Raw genomic sequence first — 19,042 nt, forward strand, 5'->3', positions numbered from 1 at the left:
AAGGGTTATCCTTTGAATACCAAAATTTTAACCACTATTAAGAAATTTCAGAAAAACATTACATAAATTCTGCTTTTAAAACAAAGAATGCTGCTTATAATGTAACCTTTCCTTACTAATTTAGATTTACTAAGATAATCATTATTTTATAATGGAGCACTAATCCAACTCATAACAATGAAAACATTACACGTACAACCAAAAATTAAACCCAGTGCCGTCAGGTCTATTCCAACTTACAGTGACCCTATAGGACAGAGTGGAACTGCCCCATAGAGTTTCCGAGGAGCACCTGGAGGATTCAAACTGCCGACCCTTTGGTTAGCAGCCGTAGCACTTAACCACTATGCCACCAGGGTTTCCCTAACATGACACGTGCAATCTGATAAAAAAGGAAAGAAAATTAATTTTTTTTTATTAACTTTTATTAAGCTTCAAGTGAACGTTTACAAATCCAATCAGTCTGTCACATATAAGTTTACATACATCTCACTCCCTACTCCCACTTGCTCTCCCCTTCTTGAGTCAGCCCTTTCAGTCTCTCCTTTCGTGACAATTTTGCCGGCTTCTCTCTCTCTCTATCCTCCCATCCCTCCTCCAGACAAGAGTTGCCAACACAATCTCAAGTGTCCACCTGATATAATTAGCTCACTCTTCATCAGCGTCTCTCTCCCACCCGCTGACCAGTCCCTTTCATGTCTGATGAGTTGTCTTTGGGGATGGTTCCTGTCCTGTGCCAACAGAAGGTCTGGGGGCCATGGCTGCCGGGATTCCTCTAGTCTCAGTCAGACCATTAAGTTTGGTCTTTTTATGAGAATTTGGGGTCTGTATCCCACTGATCTCCTGCTCCCTCAGGGGTCCTCTGCTGTGCTCCCTGTCAGGGCAGTCATCGATTGTGGCCGGGGACCAACTAGTTCTTCTGGTCTCAGGATGATGTAGGTCTCTGGTTCATGTGGCCCTTTCTGTCTCTTGGGCTCTTAGTTGTCGTGTGGCCTTGGTGTTCTTCATTTTCCTTTGCTCCAGGTGGGTTGAGACCAATTGATGCATCTTAGATGGCCGCTTGTTAGCATTTAAGACCCCAGACGCCACATTTCAAAGTGGGATGCAGAATGATTTCATAATAGAATTATTTTGCCAATTGACTTAGAAGTCCCCGCAAACCATGTTCCCCAGACCCCCGCCCTTGCTCCGCTGACCTTTGAAGCATTCATTTTATCCCGGAAACTTCTTTGCTTTTGGTCCAGTCCAGTTGAGCTGACCTTCCACGTATTGAGTGTTGTCTTTCCCTTCACCTAAAGCAGTTCTTATCTACTGATTAATCAATAAAAAACCCTCTCCCACCCTCCCTCCCTCCCTCCCCGCCTCGTAACCACAAAAGTATGTGTTCTTCTCAGGTTTACCATTACTCAAGATCTTATAATAGTGGTCTTATACAATATTTGTCCTTTTGCCTCTGACTCATTTCGCTCAGCATAATGCCTTCCAGGTTCCTCCACGTTATGAAATGTTTCACAGATTCGTCACTGTTCTTTATCGATGCGTAGTATTCCATTGTGTGAATATACCACAATTTATTTACCCATTCATCCGTTGATGGACACCTTGGTTGCTTCCAGCTTTTTGCTATTGTAAATAGAGCTGCAATAATTATGGGTGTGCATATATCTGTTTGTATGAAGGCTCTTGTATCTCTAGGGTATATTCCCAGGAGTGGGATTTCAGGGTTGTATGGTAGTTCTATTTCTAACTGTTTAAGATAACGCCAGATAGATTTCCAAAGTGGTTGTACCATTTTACATTCCCACCAGCAGTGTATAAGAGTTCCAATCTCTCCGCAGCCTCTCCAACATTTATTATTTTGTGTTTTTTGGATTAATGCCAGCCTTGCCGGTGTAAGATGGAATCTCATCGTAGTTTTAATTTGCATTTCTCTAATGGCTAATGATCGTGAGCATTTTCTCATGTGTCTGTTGGCTGCCTGAATATCTTCTTTAGTGAAATGTGTGTTCATATCCTTTGCCCACTTCTTGATTGGGTTGTTTGCCTTTTGTGGTTGAGTTTTGACAGAATCATGTAGATTTTAGAGATCAGGCGCTGGTCGGAGATGTCATAGCTGAAAATTCTTTCCCAGTCTGTAGGTGGTCTTTTTACTCTTTTGGTGAAGTCTTTAGATGAGCATAGGTGTTTGATTTTTAGGAGCTCCCAGTTATCTGGTTTCTCTTCATCATTTTTGGTAATGTTTTGTATTCTGTTTATGCCTTGTATTAGGGCTCCTAGGGTTGTCCCTATTTTTTCTTCCATGATCTTTATCGTTTTAGTCTTTATGTTTAGGTCTTTGATCCACTTGGAGTTAGTTTTTGTGCATGGTATAAGGTATGGGTCCTGTTTCATTGTTTTGCAAATGAATATCCAGTTATGCCAGCACCATTTGTTAAAAAGGCTATCTTTTCCCCAATTAATTGACACTGGTCCTTTGTCAAATATCAGCTGCTCATACGTGGATGGATCTATGTCTGGGTTCTCAATTCTGTTCCATTGGTCTATGTGCCTGTTGTTGTACCAGTACCAGGCTGTTTTGACTACTGTGGCTGTATAATAGGTTCTGAAGTCAGGTATGGTGAGGCCTCCCACTTTCTTCTTCTTTTTCAGTAATGCTTTGCTTATCCGGGGCTTCTTTCCCTTCCATATGAAATTGGTGATTTGTTTCTCTATCCCGTTAAAATATGACATTGGAATTTGGATCGGAAGTGCGTTAAATGTATAGATGGCTTTTGGTAGAATAGACATTTTTACTATGTTAAGTCTTCCTATCCATGAGCAAGGTATGTTTTTCCACTTAAGTATGTCCTTTTGAATTTCTTGTAGTAGAGCTTTGTAGTTTTCTTTGTATAGGTCTTTTACATCCTTGGTAAGATTTATTCCTAAGTATCTTATCTTCTTGGGGGCTACTGTGAATGGTATTGATTTGGTGATTTCCTCTTCAATGTTCTTTTTGTTGATGTAGAGGAATCCAAGTGATTTTTGTATGTTTATTTTATAACCTGAGACTCTGCCAAACTCTTCTATTAGTTTCAGTAGTTTTCTGGAGGATTCCTTAGGGGTTTCTGTGCATATAATCATGTCATCTGCAAATAGTGATAACTTTACTTCTTCCTTGCCAATCCGGATACCTTTTATTTCTTTGTCTAGCCTAATTGCCCTGGCTAGGACTTCCAGCACGATGTTGAATAAGAGCAGTGATAAAGGGCATCCTTGTCTGGTTCCCGTTCTCAAGGGAAATGCTTTCAGGTTCTCTCCATTTAGAGTGATATTGGCTATTGGCTTTGCATAGATGCCCTTTATTATGTTGAGGAATTTTCCTTCAATTCCGATTTTGGTAAGAGTTTTTATCATAAATAGGTGTTGGACTTTGTCAAATGCCTTTTCTGCATCAATTGATAAGATCATGTGGTTTTTGTCTTTTGTTTTATTTATGTGATGGATTACATTAATGGTTTTTCTGATATTAAACCAGCCTTGCATACCTGGTATAAATCCCACTTGATCATGGTGAATTATTTTTTTGATGTGTTGTTGGATTCTATTGGCTAGAATTTTGTTGAGGATTTTTGCATCTATGTTCATGAGGGATATAGGTTTATAATTTTCTTTTTTTGTAATGTCTTTACCTGGTTTTGGTATCAGGGAGATGGTGGCTTCATAGAATGAGTTGGGTAGTATTCTGTCATTTTCTATGCTTTGGAATACCTTTAGTAGTAGTGGTGTTAACTCTTCTCTGAAAGTTTGGTAGAACTCTGCAGTGAAGCCGTCCAGGCCAGGGCTTTTTTTTGTTGGGAGTTTTTTGATTACCGTTTCAATCTCTTTTTTTGTTATGGGTCTATTTAGTTGTTCTACTTCTGAATCTGTTAGTTTAGGTAGGTAGTGTTTTTCCAGGAATTCATCCATTTCTTCTAGGTTTTCAAATTTGTTAGAGTACAATTTTTCATAATAATCTGAAATGATTCTTTTAATTTCATTTGGTTCTGTTGTGATGTGGTCCTTCTTGTTTCTTATTCAGGTTATTTGTTTCCTTTCCTGTATTTCTTTAGTCAGTCTAGCCAATGGTTTATCAATTTTGTTAATTTTTTCAAAGAACCAGCTTTTGGCTTTGTTAATTCTTTCAATTGTTTTTCTGTTCTCTAATTCATTTAGTTCAGCTCTAATTTTTATTATTTGTTTTCTTCTGGTGCCTGATGGGTTCTTTTGTTGCTCACTTTCTATTTGTTCAAGTTGTAGGGACAGTTCTCTGATTTTGGCTCTTTCTTCTTTTTGTATGTGTGCATTTATTGATATAAATTGGCCTCTGAGCACTGCTTTTGCTGTGTCCCAGAGGTTTTGATAGGAAGTATTTTCATTCTCGTTGCATTCTATGAATTTCCTTATTCCCTCCTTGATATCTTCTATAACCCAGTCTTTTTTCAGGAGGGTATTGTTCATTTTCCAAGTATTTGATTTCTTTTCCCTAGCTTTTCTGTTATTGATCTCTAGTTTTATTGCCTTGTGGTCTGAGAAGATGCTCTTTAATATTTCGATGTTTTGGACTCTGCAAAGGTTTGTTTTATGACCTAATATGTGGTCTATTCTAGAGAATGTTCCATGTGCGCTAGAAAAAAAAGTATACTTTGCAGCAGTTGGGTGGAGAGTTCTGTATAAGTCAATGAGGTCAAGTTGGTTGATTGTTGTAAGTAGCTCTTCCGTGTCTCTATTGAGCTTCTTACTGGATGTCCTGTCCTTCTCCGAAAGTGGTGTGTTGAAGTCTCCTACTATAATTGTGGAGGTGTCTATCTCACTTTTCAATTCTGTTAAAATTTGATTTATGTATCTTGCAGCCCTGTCATTGGGTGCATAAATATTTAATATGGTTATGTCTTCCTGATCAATTGTCCCTTTTATCATTATATACTGTCCTTCTTTATGCTTTGTGGTGGATTTAAGTCTAAAGTCTATTGTGTCAGAAATTAATATTGCTACTCCTCTTCTTTTTTGCTTATTGTTTGCTTGATATATTTTTTTCTATCCTTTGAGTTTTAGTTTGTTTGTGTCTCTAAGTCTAAGGTGTGTCTCTTGTAGGCAGCATATAGATGAATCGTTGTTTCTTTATCCAGTCCGTGACTCTCTGTCTCTTTATTGGTGCATTTAGTCCATTTACATTCAGCGTAATTATAGATAAATAAGTTTTTAGTGCTGTCATTTTGATGCCTTTTCATGTGTGTTGTTGACAATTTCATTTTTCCACATACTTTTTTGTGCTGAGGCGTTTTTCTTAGTAAATTGAGATCCTCATTTTCATAGTGTTTGACTTTATGTTAGTTGAGTCGTTACGTTTTTCTTGGCTTTTATCTTGAGTTATGGAGTTGTTATACCTTTTTGTGGTTACCTTATTATTTACCCCTATTTTTCTAAGTAAAAACCTAACTTTTATCGTTATATATCACCTTGTATCACTCTCCATGTGGCAGTTCAATGCCTCCTGTATTTAGTCCCTCTTTTTGATTATTTTGATCTTTTACCTATTGACTTCCATGATTCCCTGTTATGTGTATTTTTTTTTAATTAATCTTAATTTGTTTGTTTTTGTGCTTTCCCTATTTGAGTTGATATCAGGACGTTCTGTTTTGTGACCTTGTGTTGTGCTGATATCTGATATTATTGGTTCTCTGACCAAACAATATCCTGTAGTATTTCTTGTAGCTTTGGTTTGGTTTTTGCAAATTCTCTAAACTTGTGTTTATCTGTAAATATCTTAATTTCGCCTTCATATTTCAGAGAGAGTTTTGCTGGATATATGATCCTTGGCTGGCAGTTTTTCTCCTTCAGTGCTCTGTATATGTCGTCCCATTCCCTTCTTGCCTGCATGGTTTCTGCTGAGTAGTCTGAACTTATTCTTATTGATTCTCCCTTGAAGGAGACCTTTGTTTTCTCCCTGGCTGCTTTTAAAATTTTCTCTTTATCTTTGGTTTTGGTGAGTTTGATGATAATATGTCTTGGTGTTTTTCTTTTTGGATCAATCTTAAATGGGGATCGATGAGCATCTTGGATAGATATCCTTTTGTCTTTCATGATGTCAGGGAAGTTTTCTGTCAGGAGTTCTTCAACTATTTTCTCTGTGTTTTCTGTCCCCCCTCCCTGTTCTGGGACTCCAATCACCCGCAGGTTATCCTTCTTGATAGAGTCCCACATGATTCTTAGGGTTTCTTCATTTTTTTTAATTCTTTTATCTGATTTTTTTCCAGCTATGTTGGTGTTGATTCCCTGGTCCTCCAGATGTCCCAGTCTGCATTCTAATTGCTCGAGTCTGCTCCTCTGACTTCCTATTGCATTGTCTAATTCTGTAATTTTATTGTTAATCTTTTGGATTTCTACATGCTGTCTCTCTATGGATTCTTGCAACTTATTAATTTTTCCACTATGTTCTTGAATGATCTTTTTGAGTTCTTCAACAGTTTTATCAGTGTGTTCCTTGGCTTTTTCTGCAGTTTGCCTTATTTCATTTGTGATGTCTTGAAGCATTCTCTAAATTAGTTTTTTATATTCTGTATCTGATAATTCCAGGATTGTATCTTCATTTGGGAAAGATTTTGATTCTTTTGTTTGGGGGGTTGGAGAAGCTGTCATGGTCTGCTTCTTTAAGTGGTTTGATATGGATTGTTGTCTCTGAGCCATTACTGGGAAACTAGTTTTTCCAGAAAATCCGCTGCGTCCAGTCCAAATCCTGGTGGGATGGTTCCCTGGCTGGGACGCTGCTCTCCCCGTTCCAAGACCAGTCACTGCCTCCCGGGGACTTCTTCTACCGGCTGCGTCCCACGCCGCCCACGGAACTGGCTGGTCCCCCTCCCGGGGTTAGTTCAGGGGGGTGGAGCAGCTGTCTGTGCTTGTGCCGTACCTGACTGGTACGCTGGTTCCAGGCTCTGAAAACAATCGCTGCTTCCCCGTATTAGTTCGTTCTCCATCTCTAAATCTGTGTTTGTTGTTCAGGGTTCGTAGATTGTTACGTATGTGATTGATTCACTTGTTTTTCCGTGTCTTTGTTGTAAGAGGGCTCCAAGGTAGCGTCTGCCTAGTCTGCCATCTTGGCTCCGCTCTTGTGTATCGAAAATTAATTTTTAACAAACTATATTCAAAGCTATTTGTCTCTGTTTCATTTTTTTTTCTTTACGAGAAGATATCAATAACAGAGCTGGGGAATATAAAAACTGGCATCTTCTACCACTACACCAGGACATCTTGTTGTTTTCTTAAACTTAAATGACTTCCAAAAGTCTTGTACTCAGGGAGAAAGGCCTCCTGGATACCAGCACCACAGAGATGGCTAGCTATATTGTTTTGTCCCTTTGATATTTTCAAAGATTCTAGGGTACTCAGGAAATAACTGAGTAACACGGCAACATGTGATTTACGATGAGATATAAGCAAAATTTCAGATACCTTGAGTATATTAAGATTTTTAAGTGTTTACTGATTGTAGTAAATTCTGGGGTGGAAGTTGAATTTAACAGATGTACACAGAGCAAGTTAAAAACAACTGTATTTAGACTACTGGCTCAGATAAAAACTTTAATTACTTAACAGAAGTAGAAATAAGATGTTTGTGCATAGATTACAAATTAAAAAAAATTCAGTTCTTTTAGTTTTCTTTTTTACTAATGCACATAAACAGTATCCCTCACATGTAAATTTTTCCTAAAATAAAACCAAAAAACCAAACCCACTGCCATTAAGTCGATTCCGACTCATAGCAACCCTAGAGGACGGAGCAGAACTGCCCCATAGGGTTTCCAAAGCTGTAAATCTTTACGGAAGCAGGTTGCCACATTTTTCTCCCACGGGGTAGCTGGTGGGTTTGAACCAATGACCTTTCAGTGAGCAGCCAAGTGCTTTATTTCATACTTATGGCCTAATAGTTTACATGTGTTATTCAAAAGAAAACCTTAAGCTCTTTTCCATTCAAAAAAATCAATATAACTATAAATCCAGTGCCGTCGAGTTGATTCCAACTCATAGCGACCCTACAGACACATTTATTCACAGAAAGATGCCAGCTTGTGCCTTCTATGGTAGCATGTTACTTAGACAGCTCTCCTAGTTACCAAGAAAGGAAAAGGTTCTATACTATACTTCTGCAAAAGGGGATGAGAATTTTTGTTTGTTTGAAAGCCCTGATATATTTGAGGTAGGGGATGTGACCTAGAAAGGAAGTCAGGGGAAAGAAAAAGAAACAAAATACAGATACTTACTCCTCAACTCCTATTTTATGTGCAGTGAACCAACAGTACTTAAAAAAAAATCCGTATCCCATTCCTCTATTGTAAAATTCTAGCATGCTTTCCCTGAAATACTAAAAGGGAATTAAGACTTCATATGAAAGTTAAAACAACCTTGAAGATCATCTATTCCAACCTTCTCTTTCTACAGATATAACAAAACTAAGGTCCAGGTAAGAAAATGACCTGCCCAAAGTCAGACTTTGGGAGGCTCACAGTGGTCAGGGTTTCAGAATCGTCTCTATGCTTAGACATTACAAATAAAGTCAATGTTTCATCATTAATTAAAAACAAACAACAACAAAAGAAAAGAAACCTTGTTTCAAAATGAGAAGCTGGGCCATTAGCAACTTCAATATGCTTATGTAAGAGATTAGCGTCGTCTTCAGCCAGCTCTGGACCTTGGGCCAGCTTCTGCCATTCTCTCCGTCTGTCATGAGGTGCCCTCGGCACTTTTTCTGGTTCATGAGGACGATCTAGATTTTTCTGCTGTAACAGATGTATTGAAACAAAGCCAAATGCTGAAGTACTTTTTAAAAAGAGGTTATAATAAAATTCTAACATCAACATTAAAAGACAATGTCATCATGACATAGTAAAATTAACACAGTTCATAGGTAGATTCAGAGTTAAATCTTAGGTAGCTTGTTTGTAACTCCTTCTTGCCATTTTTTAAACCCCTAATTCAAGCTGATGCACCAAATACAAATAGTACGCCGAAATAGCAAAACTGGAGGTCAGAAAGCTCTTTCAGATGAAAAAAGATTCGCCAATTTTGTTCCCATATCTATTAGTCTTCTGTGATGAAAAAAATTTCTACCTCCAACCAAAACTTGAATATTTACTAAGGTTATGTTTATCTGGAAAGTAATCAATTAGCTACCAAAGACACTGGAAAAAATCCAATTATCCCATTAACCCGTTTTTTTTTTTTTTTTTTAAATTGTATCACTCAATAGAAAACAGGGTCTTTGAAAAACAGAATATAAAGTGATTCTGATTGGGAGAGAAAGAATAAAAAGGTCTAGATTAGGTGTAACAAATTCAAATTCAAATGCCCAAAGGGGCCAAGAAGATACCAAACATGAATGAAGCCTGTCAGGTGTAAGAGGAAATCTGCAGTGAACTAGATAGGTATGCTCATCTAAGGCATTCCAGTTCAAAAAATTTAAAACCACTGTGTCTGTCAAACAAAACACTGTGTGCTGGAGTAAACTGACCTTCCAGTCATTGTTTTTAAAACTGGCTAGAACACGGGATACTGTCTAGCACAGAATATAGGAACATAAGGGCATTATGGGAAACAACAGGGAAAATGGGGACAGCTAAAGGAAAAACAAAGGGATAATGAAGACAGACTGCCTCCTTCATTAACTCTGCCTAAATCCAACTTTACTTCCTCCTTCTATATTTTCAATTCTCCTTGACCTGGAATAAAGCAGATCCAAGTTAATTTTATTAGAAAGCAGAAAATGACAACACAACAGACAGATAACAGGAATTTAGTGAGAATAAAAGAACCTCTCCAAACCTTTAGGATACATTCTGTGGTAAGAAAATATTTTGGTAACCTACTTTACCAATATCCTTTGTTCCTTCTTACTGAATGCCCTTTTCTTCCTTGGTCCACTTAATTCCTATTTGGTCCACAAGATTCATTATAAGCTTTGTTGGGAGTGTTCACCAATCCTGTCCCCTGGCTAAAGCAGGTACTATTTTGTCCCCAAACTCTTCATGCGTACATACATCTGTCATGGCTCTTATTGTATCACACTGTAATTATCTTACAGCTCATCTGGCTCCCCATTAGATTGTGATCTTTCTGTGTGGTTATAAAGACTTGAGTATTTGACTAAACTGGCTCGATGAAATAAAACTGTCAAAGCACAGGATTAATAAGTTTCCATAAATACACCAAAAATATTTTCAGTTTTTTGAATCTCTTGTGTTACCTTCTGTTTCCTTTTTTCCTTCCTCTTATCCTCTGTATCTTGCAACATTTTTTCCTTCCATAGATCAAAGAAATATGAAGGATTGGTATAAAACTTCAAACCTTCTTTACCATCATCTCTGAAATATAAAACACCAATTAAAACATAACAGCAAGACTTAGCAATCAAAACTGTAATCACACTGACATTTTTTTCTTACATTAATAAAACGCAGCATGTGCAAAAATACTGCCAAAATAAATTAGAATACAGGGTTTCCAATTAGAATACTGAGCCAATAAAAAATTTCTCACAAATTAGACAGGAGACTTAGGAAAAGGGAAAACCAGACACTTTCCAGAGTTGGTGTTAATAACTTAAAGTATAGCTGGACAATTTTCATTCCTAATTTCTCTTGCTGAATACTAAATATTCTATAAATCCTTGGGGAAATTCCAATAATTACAAATAGTTCTGCCAAAGATGAAAGCCTGAAAGGAAAAATAACATCATTTAGAACAGAAAAATTTTAAAGTCTATACCAATGTTCTAATTTATTTATTAGCCTTCCAAATCCAGAAGATACCACTTAACAGCATTCCAGTAGTACACATTCTATCCAATGACTTGCATACTGACTTACAGTTTCAAATACTTACTTGAACGGCACTTTGTTCAGGATATGTACTGTGCATCTTAAGTTACCCATTTAACAAAATCATATGAAAGCACTCTGAAGAAAGCCTGAATAATTCCAAATTTTACATAAAAGGGTAGGAAAAAATTCTAGAACTGATACATCTTCATTATGTAAAAATTTAACACATATAGATCAAGAGTAGATGAGAACAAGCAAAAAAGACAGTATTTGTTTTGTTAGTAAGGTGGAATTTTGAGCTATTTATTTTTTCTACTTCCATTTAATTAAAAGTTAAATTAAAAAAGACAATAACAATTCCTTATTGCTGCATATTAATAAGTTTGCCAGTGGTTTTTAAAAATACTTGTTAACATGACTCCCTTGAATAGGTCTTGTCTGTTCTATGCCACAGCCTTGCTGAACTCATGTATGAATAAAGCAAAGGTGTGGTGCAGTGAATTACTTAATATGGCCCTTCTAGCCGTACTCTTTGTAACTCTCACCAAATGACTGGGTGGGGCTATCCAACTGAGGAGCTATGGCCCACCAAGAGCACTGGATAATGTAATAATGTAAATAAGGTACATGTCACCCTTATGGGAGTGGGACTATGCAAGTAAGGTGTATGGAGCCCTAATGAGGGAATTGGTCAGTTTTGTCATCCTGCTAAGCTTAAAAGAGAGCCAATCCCAGAGTGGGGGTGGTGGGAGGGGGACCCTCACTATCATCAAGAAAGAAGAGCCAGGAGTACAGTACCCCCTTTGGACTCAGAATCTCTGGGCTGAGACCCACCTAGGCCTAGAAGACAGAGAGCTGTAACACCGGAGATGGCAATATGGCAAGAAGCAGTGGCAGAGAAATAGCAGGAGCAGAGGCAGCAGAGCCAGGAGACCGGCAGAAGATAGAGTGGTGAGCTTTCTGGCCCACAGAGTGAGAAACCTGAGCACCTTTGGGCAGGAGGCTTGCTGGTAGAGTGGGGTGCCTCCAGTCACTTGGAAGAACTAGGCTTACCGACCGATGGCATAAGAGAGCTGAGTGCCTTTGGGCAGGAAGCTTCCTGGTGGAGTGGGGGTAACTCGGGGCACTAGTCATTGGAGCTAGGCTCGTCAATCCAAGGGGTGAGAAAGCTGAACACCTTCGGGCCAAAGCTTACTGGCAGAGTGGGGTGCCTCTGTGCACTCACTGGCAGAGCTAAAGAACTCTGTAACACTTGCCTAAGCAGGGCAGAGGCTGGGCTGAAGGGTTGAGGGCCAGAGAGAGGTTTGCTTACAGTCATGGCTCAGAACAGGCTGTCCTGATCAAAGAACTGTACCCTGAATTATAACCTGTAACTTCCCTGGTGGCACAAAGGTTAAGAGCCTAGCTGCTAAGCAAAAGGTTGGCAGTTTGAATTCACCAGCCACTCCCTGGAAACCCTATGGGGCAGTTACACTCTGTCTTATATGGTTGCTGTAAGTTGGAATCAGCTCAATGGCAACAAGTTTTTTTTTTTTACTTCCCTAATAAACCACATAACTGTTAAGTATGGTCTGTGAGTTCTGTGTGGCCATTGCAATGAATTACTGAACCAAGCAGACAGTACTCTGGGAAAATTGGCTGGTGTGAGAACTGGTAAAAAGGATGGAGAAAGGAGGTATGTCTGACCTCCACCTCAGGGCAATCAGCCTCGGACTGTAGATGCTGATGGTGATTCTGTCTCCCCTTCGTGAAGTTAGAAGAGGTCAGGTGTCTCTGTGCTGCCATTTTTACAAAAGGTTTTCTAAATGTGGTGGATAGGGAGAGCTCTCTGTTGGCCAGAAGCCCAATGAAATAAAGAATATTTGGGGACTTAGCATTTAAATGTAGACCATTACCTACTTGACCTGAGATAAGTAACATTAATCTACTAACCTATAAGGAGTGAGTATATTGAGAGGAGGAGGCTGTTCACAAACATCATATGTCTCCTGTAATGGAATTGGCAAAGTCTTGCGGTCGAAAAGCTGCTGATCTTGAATTGTAGAACTTCGGAAAGCTTTTCTCATTGTTATATCTTGCAAAGACACTAAAACAAAAATAAAAAAATGTATTTGTTTTATTGTTATAAAGATGATTTAACATATACACAAATTCGCATACAGCATTTGTTTAAAAATCAGCATGGACAAAGAGGTTATGATCTTAGTGGCTTATGAGTCAGAAGCCATACTTTAAATGTTTTATCATTATATCCCATACCATTTTGTGCCTAATTTTTCCAATTACATTGATATTAATGCATCCTTTGACTTTTAAGGCTCAGAAGGCCATAAATGATACGCGCAGCACATCTACATTTCCCACCAAATATACCTTTTTCTTTTCTCTGATGCCCCCAAACCTAACCAACTTAGATTCTTTTCTCCTCTCTTCTATAATCTTTTTTTCTACCTCACTTTACTCCTTCTCTTTTTCTTATACCAGTAACACAGAAGGAATTACCATTCTAGGCTAAACACACTATTGATTTCTGTTACATATATAGTATGTCTATATAATACATATACTACAAAAAACAAACTTTAAAGAAAATATTTTCAAGTACTGGTGATCTATATTCTAGTCTATGTTACTTATTTTGAGTCTTATAAGAATCTCTGCCTAGACTATAAGCTCTTGAAGACCAAGACTGTCTTGTATATCAGTATCCTTAGTAACTAGTGAAGTCTCATCACATGCATGTGATTAAAAATAGCTCCATTTGTTCATTTTCTTTCGACCGTATGGCATGTTAAAACAAAAAATGTACAAAAAGGCGCATTCTTAATTCTTAAAGTGATTTCCTGATACAAAAAATTAGGCAACTTCTTGCATATTTAATATGGCCATAAGTATACAAATAAATATTTTATACCATAGCATAGCAAGGTCAGTGCTGAACAGTCATAATTCTTATTCTTCTCCCTAAAATAGCATCTTTATCATCCTCACAAGTAAAAGTTCATTCAACATTAAAGTTTGGACCTATGGAATTGGAGCAATGAGGCTGCTCTGCAATCAATGGTCATACCATGACTGCATTTCCAGCTACTCTGCAGCTGCATGACTTGTAACATGCTCAAAGCACCAAAATAAAACTTAGAGAGGAAAAAGGTTTTTTTCTCATAATAACTAAAGAGCAGTATGGGAAATGCAAACTTATTTGTAATTCTGTTTTGAGATTATATATTTTTTCTTCAAAAATGAGACTTCAGAGATAAAAAGCATAAATCTTCAGATGACTGACAAAGAATGGATAGACAGATAAGTAGGTTCAACAAAAGAAATTTAGGCCATCATAACAAATTTAATTTGTTCAGAGCTTAAGGGTCAGACAAGTTGCTTCCAGAATGTTCTGATATCTGCTTACTTGACATTATTTGATCTATAGCAAATTATCTATATTTTCAAAAAAAAATTTTTTTTTTTTACTGTTTTATTTCCTTGTTAGATTAACTGTCTGGATATGTACTGAAATCAGTGGAGGAAAATAGAAGGGAATAAAATAATTTGTATTTAAAATTAAGGATTTTTAAAGTCAAATTTTATTAGTTTAAAAGGTGCAGGAGAAGGACATGAGGGGCAGGGAAGCTGGATTAACGGAATCAGAACAACCAGAAGGGGTATAATGAGAATATTGACACAATGTGGAAAATGTAACCAAACTTACTGAATAGTATGTATAGAAAGTAAGTTTACTATGTAAACTTTCACTAAACACTTAATAAAATATTTACAAAAAATTTATTTAAAAAGTACTGTTTTGTTTTGTTTTTTTAAAGGGTGCCATGACAATTCAATGAGACAGAAAAGAATATTCTTTTCAACAATAAATAGTCCTGGAGAAACTGAACATCCACATAAAAATAAATGAAGTTGGACCACTTCCTCACAAAACACAAAAATTAACTCAAAATGGATCATAGACCTAAATTTAAGAGCTAAAACTATAAAAGTCTTAGGAGAAAATATAGGAGAATAAATCTTTGTAACTTTAGGTTAGACAAAGTCTTCTTAGGTATGATACCAAAAACACAAATGACAAAATAAAAACAGTAAACTGGATTTTATGACAGCTAGAAACTTTTATGCCTCAAAGGATATTATCAAGAAAAACAACCCACAGAATGAGAGAAAATATTTGCAAATTATATATCTGACAAGGGACTTGGATCCAAAAAATATACAGAAGTCTTACAACTCAATGATAAGAAGACAAATAACCCAATTCAAAAATGGGCAAAGGATCTGAATATACAATTCTCCAAAGAAGACATACAAATGCCCAATAAGCACACAAAAAGATGCTGAAGACCATTAATTATCAGGAAAATGCAAATCAAAACCACAATGAGATACTACTTCGCACCCACTAGAATGGCTATAATAAAAAAAGACAGATAATAACAAGGGTTTGTGAGGATGTGGAGAAACAGAAACTACCTGGTGGGAATACAAAATGATGCAGCTGCTTTGGAAAACAGTCTGACAGTTTCTCAAAAGGTTAAACACAGTTAACCATATGACCCAACAATTCTATTCCTAGGTATATTCCAAAGTGAAATGAAAACATATGTCCACATAAAAATTTGTATACATGTATTCATAGCACCATTATTCATAACAAACAAAAAATGGAAACAACCCAAATATCCATCATGATTTAATGGATAAACAAGATGTGATATATACATACATTGGAATATAACAAGGAATAAAGTACTGGTACATAGATTACTGACACACAGATGAACCTTGAAAACATTATGCTAAGTGAAAGATGCCAGTCACAAAAGATCCCATATTGTTATGATTTCATTTATACGAAATGCCCACACAGGCAAATCCAGAGACAGAAAGTAGATAAGTGATTGCCAGGGGATAGGTGTAGGGGGAAATGTGGAGGACTACTAATAAGTAGGTTTCTTTTTGGGGTGATGAATATGTTCTAAAATTGATTGTGGTGACAGTGGCAAAATGTGAATGTGCTAAAAACCACTGAATTATGCACTTTAATCTCAAATGAGTAAACTGCATGGTATAGGAATTCTATCTCAATAAAGCTGTTTAAGTAGCTCTGGTGGTACAGTAGTTATTAAGCACTTGCCTGCTAACCAAAAGGCTGGTGGTTTGAACCCACCAGGTGCTCCATGGGAGAAAGATGTGACAGTCTTCTCTAAAGATTACAGCCCTGGAAACCCTTTGGGGCAGTTCAGCTCTGTCCTATATGGTTGCAATAAGTAGGAATCAACTAGATTCCCGGCAGAGTTTTGGGTTTGAAAGCTATTTTAAAAACAAGCACTGCTTTGATTTTTTCTCACTAGAGCTATGATTTCCTACCTCTGCAAACAGTAGAAACTTAGCATGGAAAGCATCCGCCTCTCCTTACACATTAAATTAGATTATGTCATAAGAATTTGATTCAATCACTAAGACATTCATCATTACATTCTCCTTTTTGCTTTTTCCAGTGATATTCTTTACTAGTTTTATTGTTCAAGTTTAGATCTATTATATAACTTACATTTATGCTAAATGTTATTCAATAAATATATATTTTGAAGAGAGGGTTATAAGAGATTCACTTTAAGCAATTCCCTAGAGTAGACCAATAAAAAGTATGCTCTCAGTAATTCCATTTCTTTTGTAAAACAAAAAGGCATTTGGGAAATGTCAGTATTTGATATAGTCTATCAAGACATGAACTGTGCTTTTACTACTAAAGTTTTTACCATTGTTTTAGTATGTGGCTGTTGAACCAGCTATCTCTGGCTTAAAACCTTGGTATAGAACTTTTCTGTCCTACCTTGACAATTTTGGTTTTTTGGAAACATTCACTTCAAGTAGGAACCCAGTACCCAGTGCCGTAGGAAGTAACATTCAGTTCAGTAACCAAATCAGACTTTAGCAAATTTATACACACACAAAAGCATATTAAAAAAAGAATTACATTCTTACAGAATCAAAGGATTTCAGGTAATTTTCAGATCAGTTTTATTTCTAAGACAAAAGTATAAAGAAATTATAAAGGAGAAAAGAAAAAGAGAATGGAGGAAAAAGGTCTGGTTAAAACGTTTTGTTTATGTAAAAAATTAAGAGCTATTTAGTGTACAAAAAGAAAAGGTAAAAAAGAAAAAGGGTAGAAAAGAAATAGCCAAGAGAGTCACACTGATGCTATTTATAGATGACTCACTGATTTATTACAATATGTATTCTAAAGGTCCTGGGTAAAAAAATTTGCAATAAAAATCATGTTTAATACTGTTCTTAAAGATATCCTGCATCTCACCTAATAAAACATATACATGGAATACACATTTTGAAAATATCGAGTGGATAAACTTACATTCTTCTTCTTTAGGATCAAGCTGTGTAACACTGACGGATAAACGATCCACACGTTCTTGTAGTGAGTTAACTCTGAAGGAAAAACTGTGTGCTTCATTGAATAATTCTCCAAATATATCTTCAGCATATTTACCTGAACAAACAGGAAACATGCACCACAGCATTAAATGGGATCGGGGATAAATACCCCAAAAATTAACACTTAAAAATACCACCCTGTTGAATTTGGTATTTATTTGGAACTACAAATAATTTTAAACTTTGTGACACACCTTGGTGTCTCAGTGGTTAAAGCACTCTGGAGCTAACAAAGAGGTCGGCTGTTCGAACCCACCAGCTGCTCCGTGGGAAAAAGATGTGGTAGTCTGCCTCCTTAAAGATTTACAGCCTTGGAAACTCTATACGGTTACTATGAGTTGGAACTGACTTGACAGAAGTTTTTTTTCAGTTGTGACAGTGTGAAGAAAAGCGCAAACCCTGGGAAACAGGGTTTAAAATCTAAGCTCTGTCATTTCCTGCTGAGTGACTCTTATCTAAAATAGAAATATTCTACCTGCTTTATACATAGCTACCCATTCGTTGAGGGTTAGGGAAGATGAGCATGTAAAAGTACATACAAATAACAAGTCTTTTAATCACAAATTAGCATTCATACATAGACTCTACACTAGAACTGAATTTCAGGACAGGTGGCAGAGTGCAAGATTCTTCATAGACCTAATAAATGATCCATCTCAGGTATGCCTGAAACAAGAGATTCTGAAAATTTATGAGAGATATTTCATATTCTCTCTTGGTCCTATTTCTTTAAAAAGTCACCATAAATCTAAAATCACTGTATTTCTCTAGTCATGTAAATTCACATTACTGAAAAGGAAAAGCCAAAATAATCCTATTTTAAAAGGAGAAAAAGAACAGACATGTCTATGTAATAAATAAGCTAGGGAGAAGTTTTAGAAAATCTATAATGAAAAATATTCAAGTGTATTTAGAACATATAAAGTAATGTTATATTAATGATTATACACCATAAATATGAGTCAATTAGTATCTGTACCTTTTTTTTTTTTTTTTTAATGTATCAGTGGTCTCCCTAAATTGAGACATTTTAGATCCAAGGATACTTTCTAGGTTAAATCTAGTTCCAATGTTAAGTACTATCAAGACAGTTCCTGTGACAGAGAAGTATTTAAACACATTTCATTTAGCAAGCCTCCTCTCGTGACTTCAGTTTATGCTTATCTCTCTTCTCTCAGCTCCTGTAATCTAAAACACAAAATTTTAATATATACATGCTTTTATTATTCATAATTCTGTATTAATCATAGTGGAGACTTCAACTAAGTGAAGTATGTTGGGGCAAGAACCATGTAGCTTTATCACACAGAAAAGTATTCAATGATCCAATATATCTAACCTCCTATTCATGCTATCTGTCTGTCTGACAAATTATACGTTTATGCCTAAGAGCAAGAAGTAGGCCCTATCAGTTCATCCTGGCAACAAACTGACTATATTCAACAGGAGAAAGACTTTGGAAGAGAATAGTAAAACGTCCCTCAGGTAATCAGAGTTCCAATGGTTGTTAAGAAAGACAATGATAAAATGGGAAAGAATTTTGTATAGTAGAGTAGGATATAAAGTGAATTCTAAGTTTTCAGTGACTATCTGTTACCAAACGGAATTGTGTTCAACCAGGAGAAATCTCATAAAAAGCTAGATGTACATTTTTGTGAAGAGGTCAGGAAGATGTTCAGCCCCAAGCCATGCTGAGCTCTGTAGTGTACCTTCATTGCTGTGTTCTCTAGCAGTTTTAGTGTTAATAA

General features: G+C 36.6%; 1 protein-coding gene across 3 annotated transcripts in view; it reads right to left on the reverse strand.

Annotated features, from left to right (window-relative positions):
- The window catches only part of WASF1 (WASP family member 1), a 97,547-nt gene that overhangs the window by 3,910 nt on the left and 74,595 nt on the right, over window positions 1–19,042 (reverse strand). For 2 of the 3 annotated variants that reach the window (XM_003404296.4, XM_064289693.1), the window contains exons 3-6: window positions 17,215–17,349; window positions 12,762–12,915; window positions 10,253–10,370; window positions 8,617–8,789 (exon numbers count right to left, since the gene is read on the reverse strand). In XM_003404296.4, coding sequence (XP_003404344.1) covers window positions 8,617–8,789; window positions 10,253–10,370; window positions 12,762–12,915; window positions 17,215–17,349 — 580 coding nt within the window. The remainder of the gene's footprint in view (window positions 1–8,616; window positions 8,790–10,252; window positions 10,371–12,761; window positions 12,916–17,214; window positions 17,350–19,042) is intronic. The other variant, XM_064289701.1, reaches the window with a different exon arrangement.

Source organism: Loxodonta africana, chromosome 1 (assembly GCF_030014295.1).
Source record: "Loxodonta africana isolate mLoxAfr1 chromosome 1, mLoxAfr1.hap2, whole genome shotgun sequence".
Classification (NCBI taxonomy): Eukaryota; Metazoa; Chordata; class Mammalia; order Proboscidea; family Elephantidae; genus Loxodonta; species Loxodonta africana.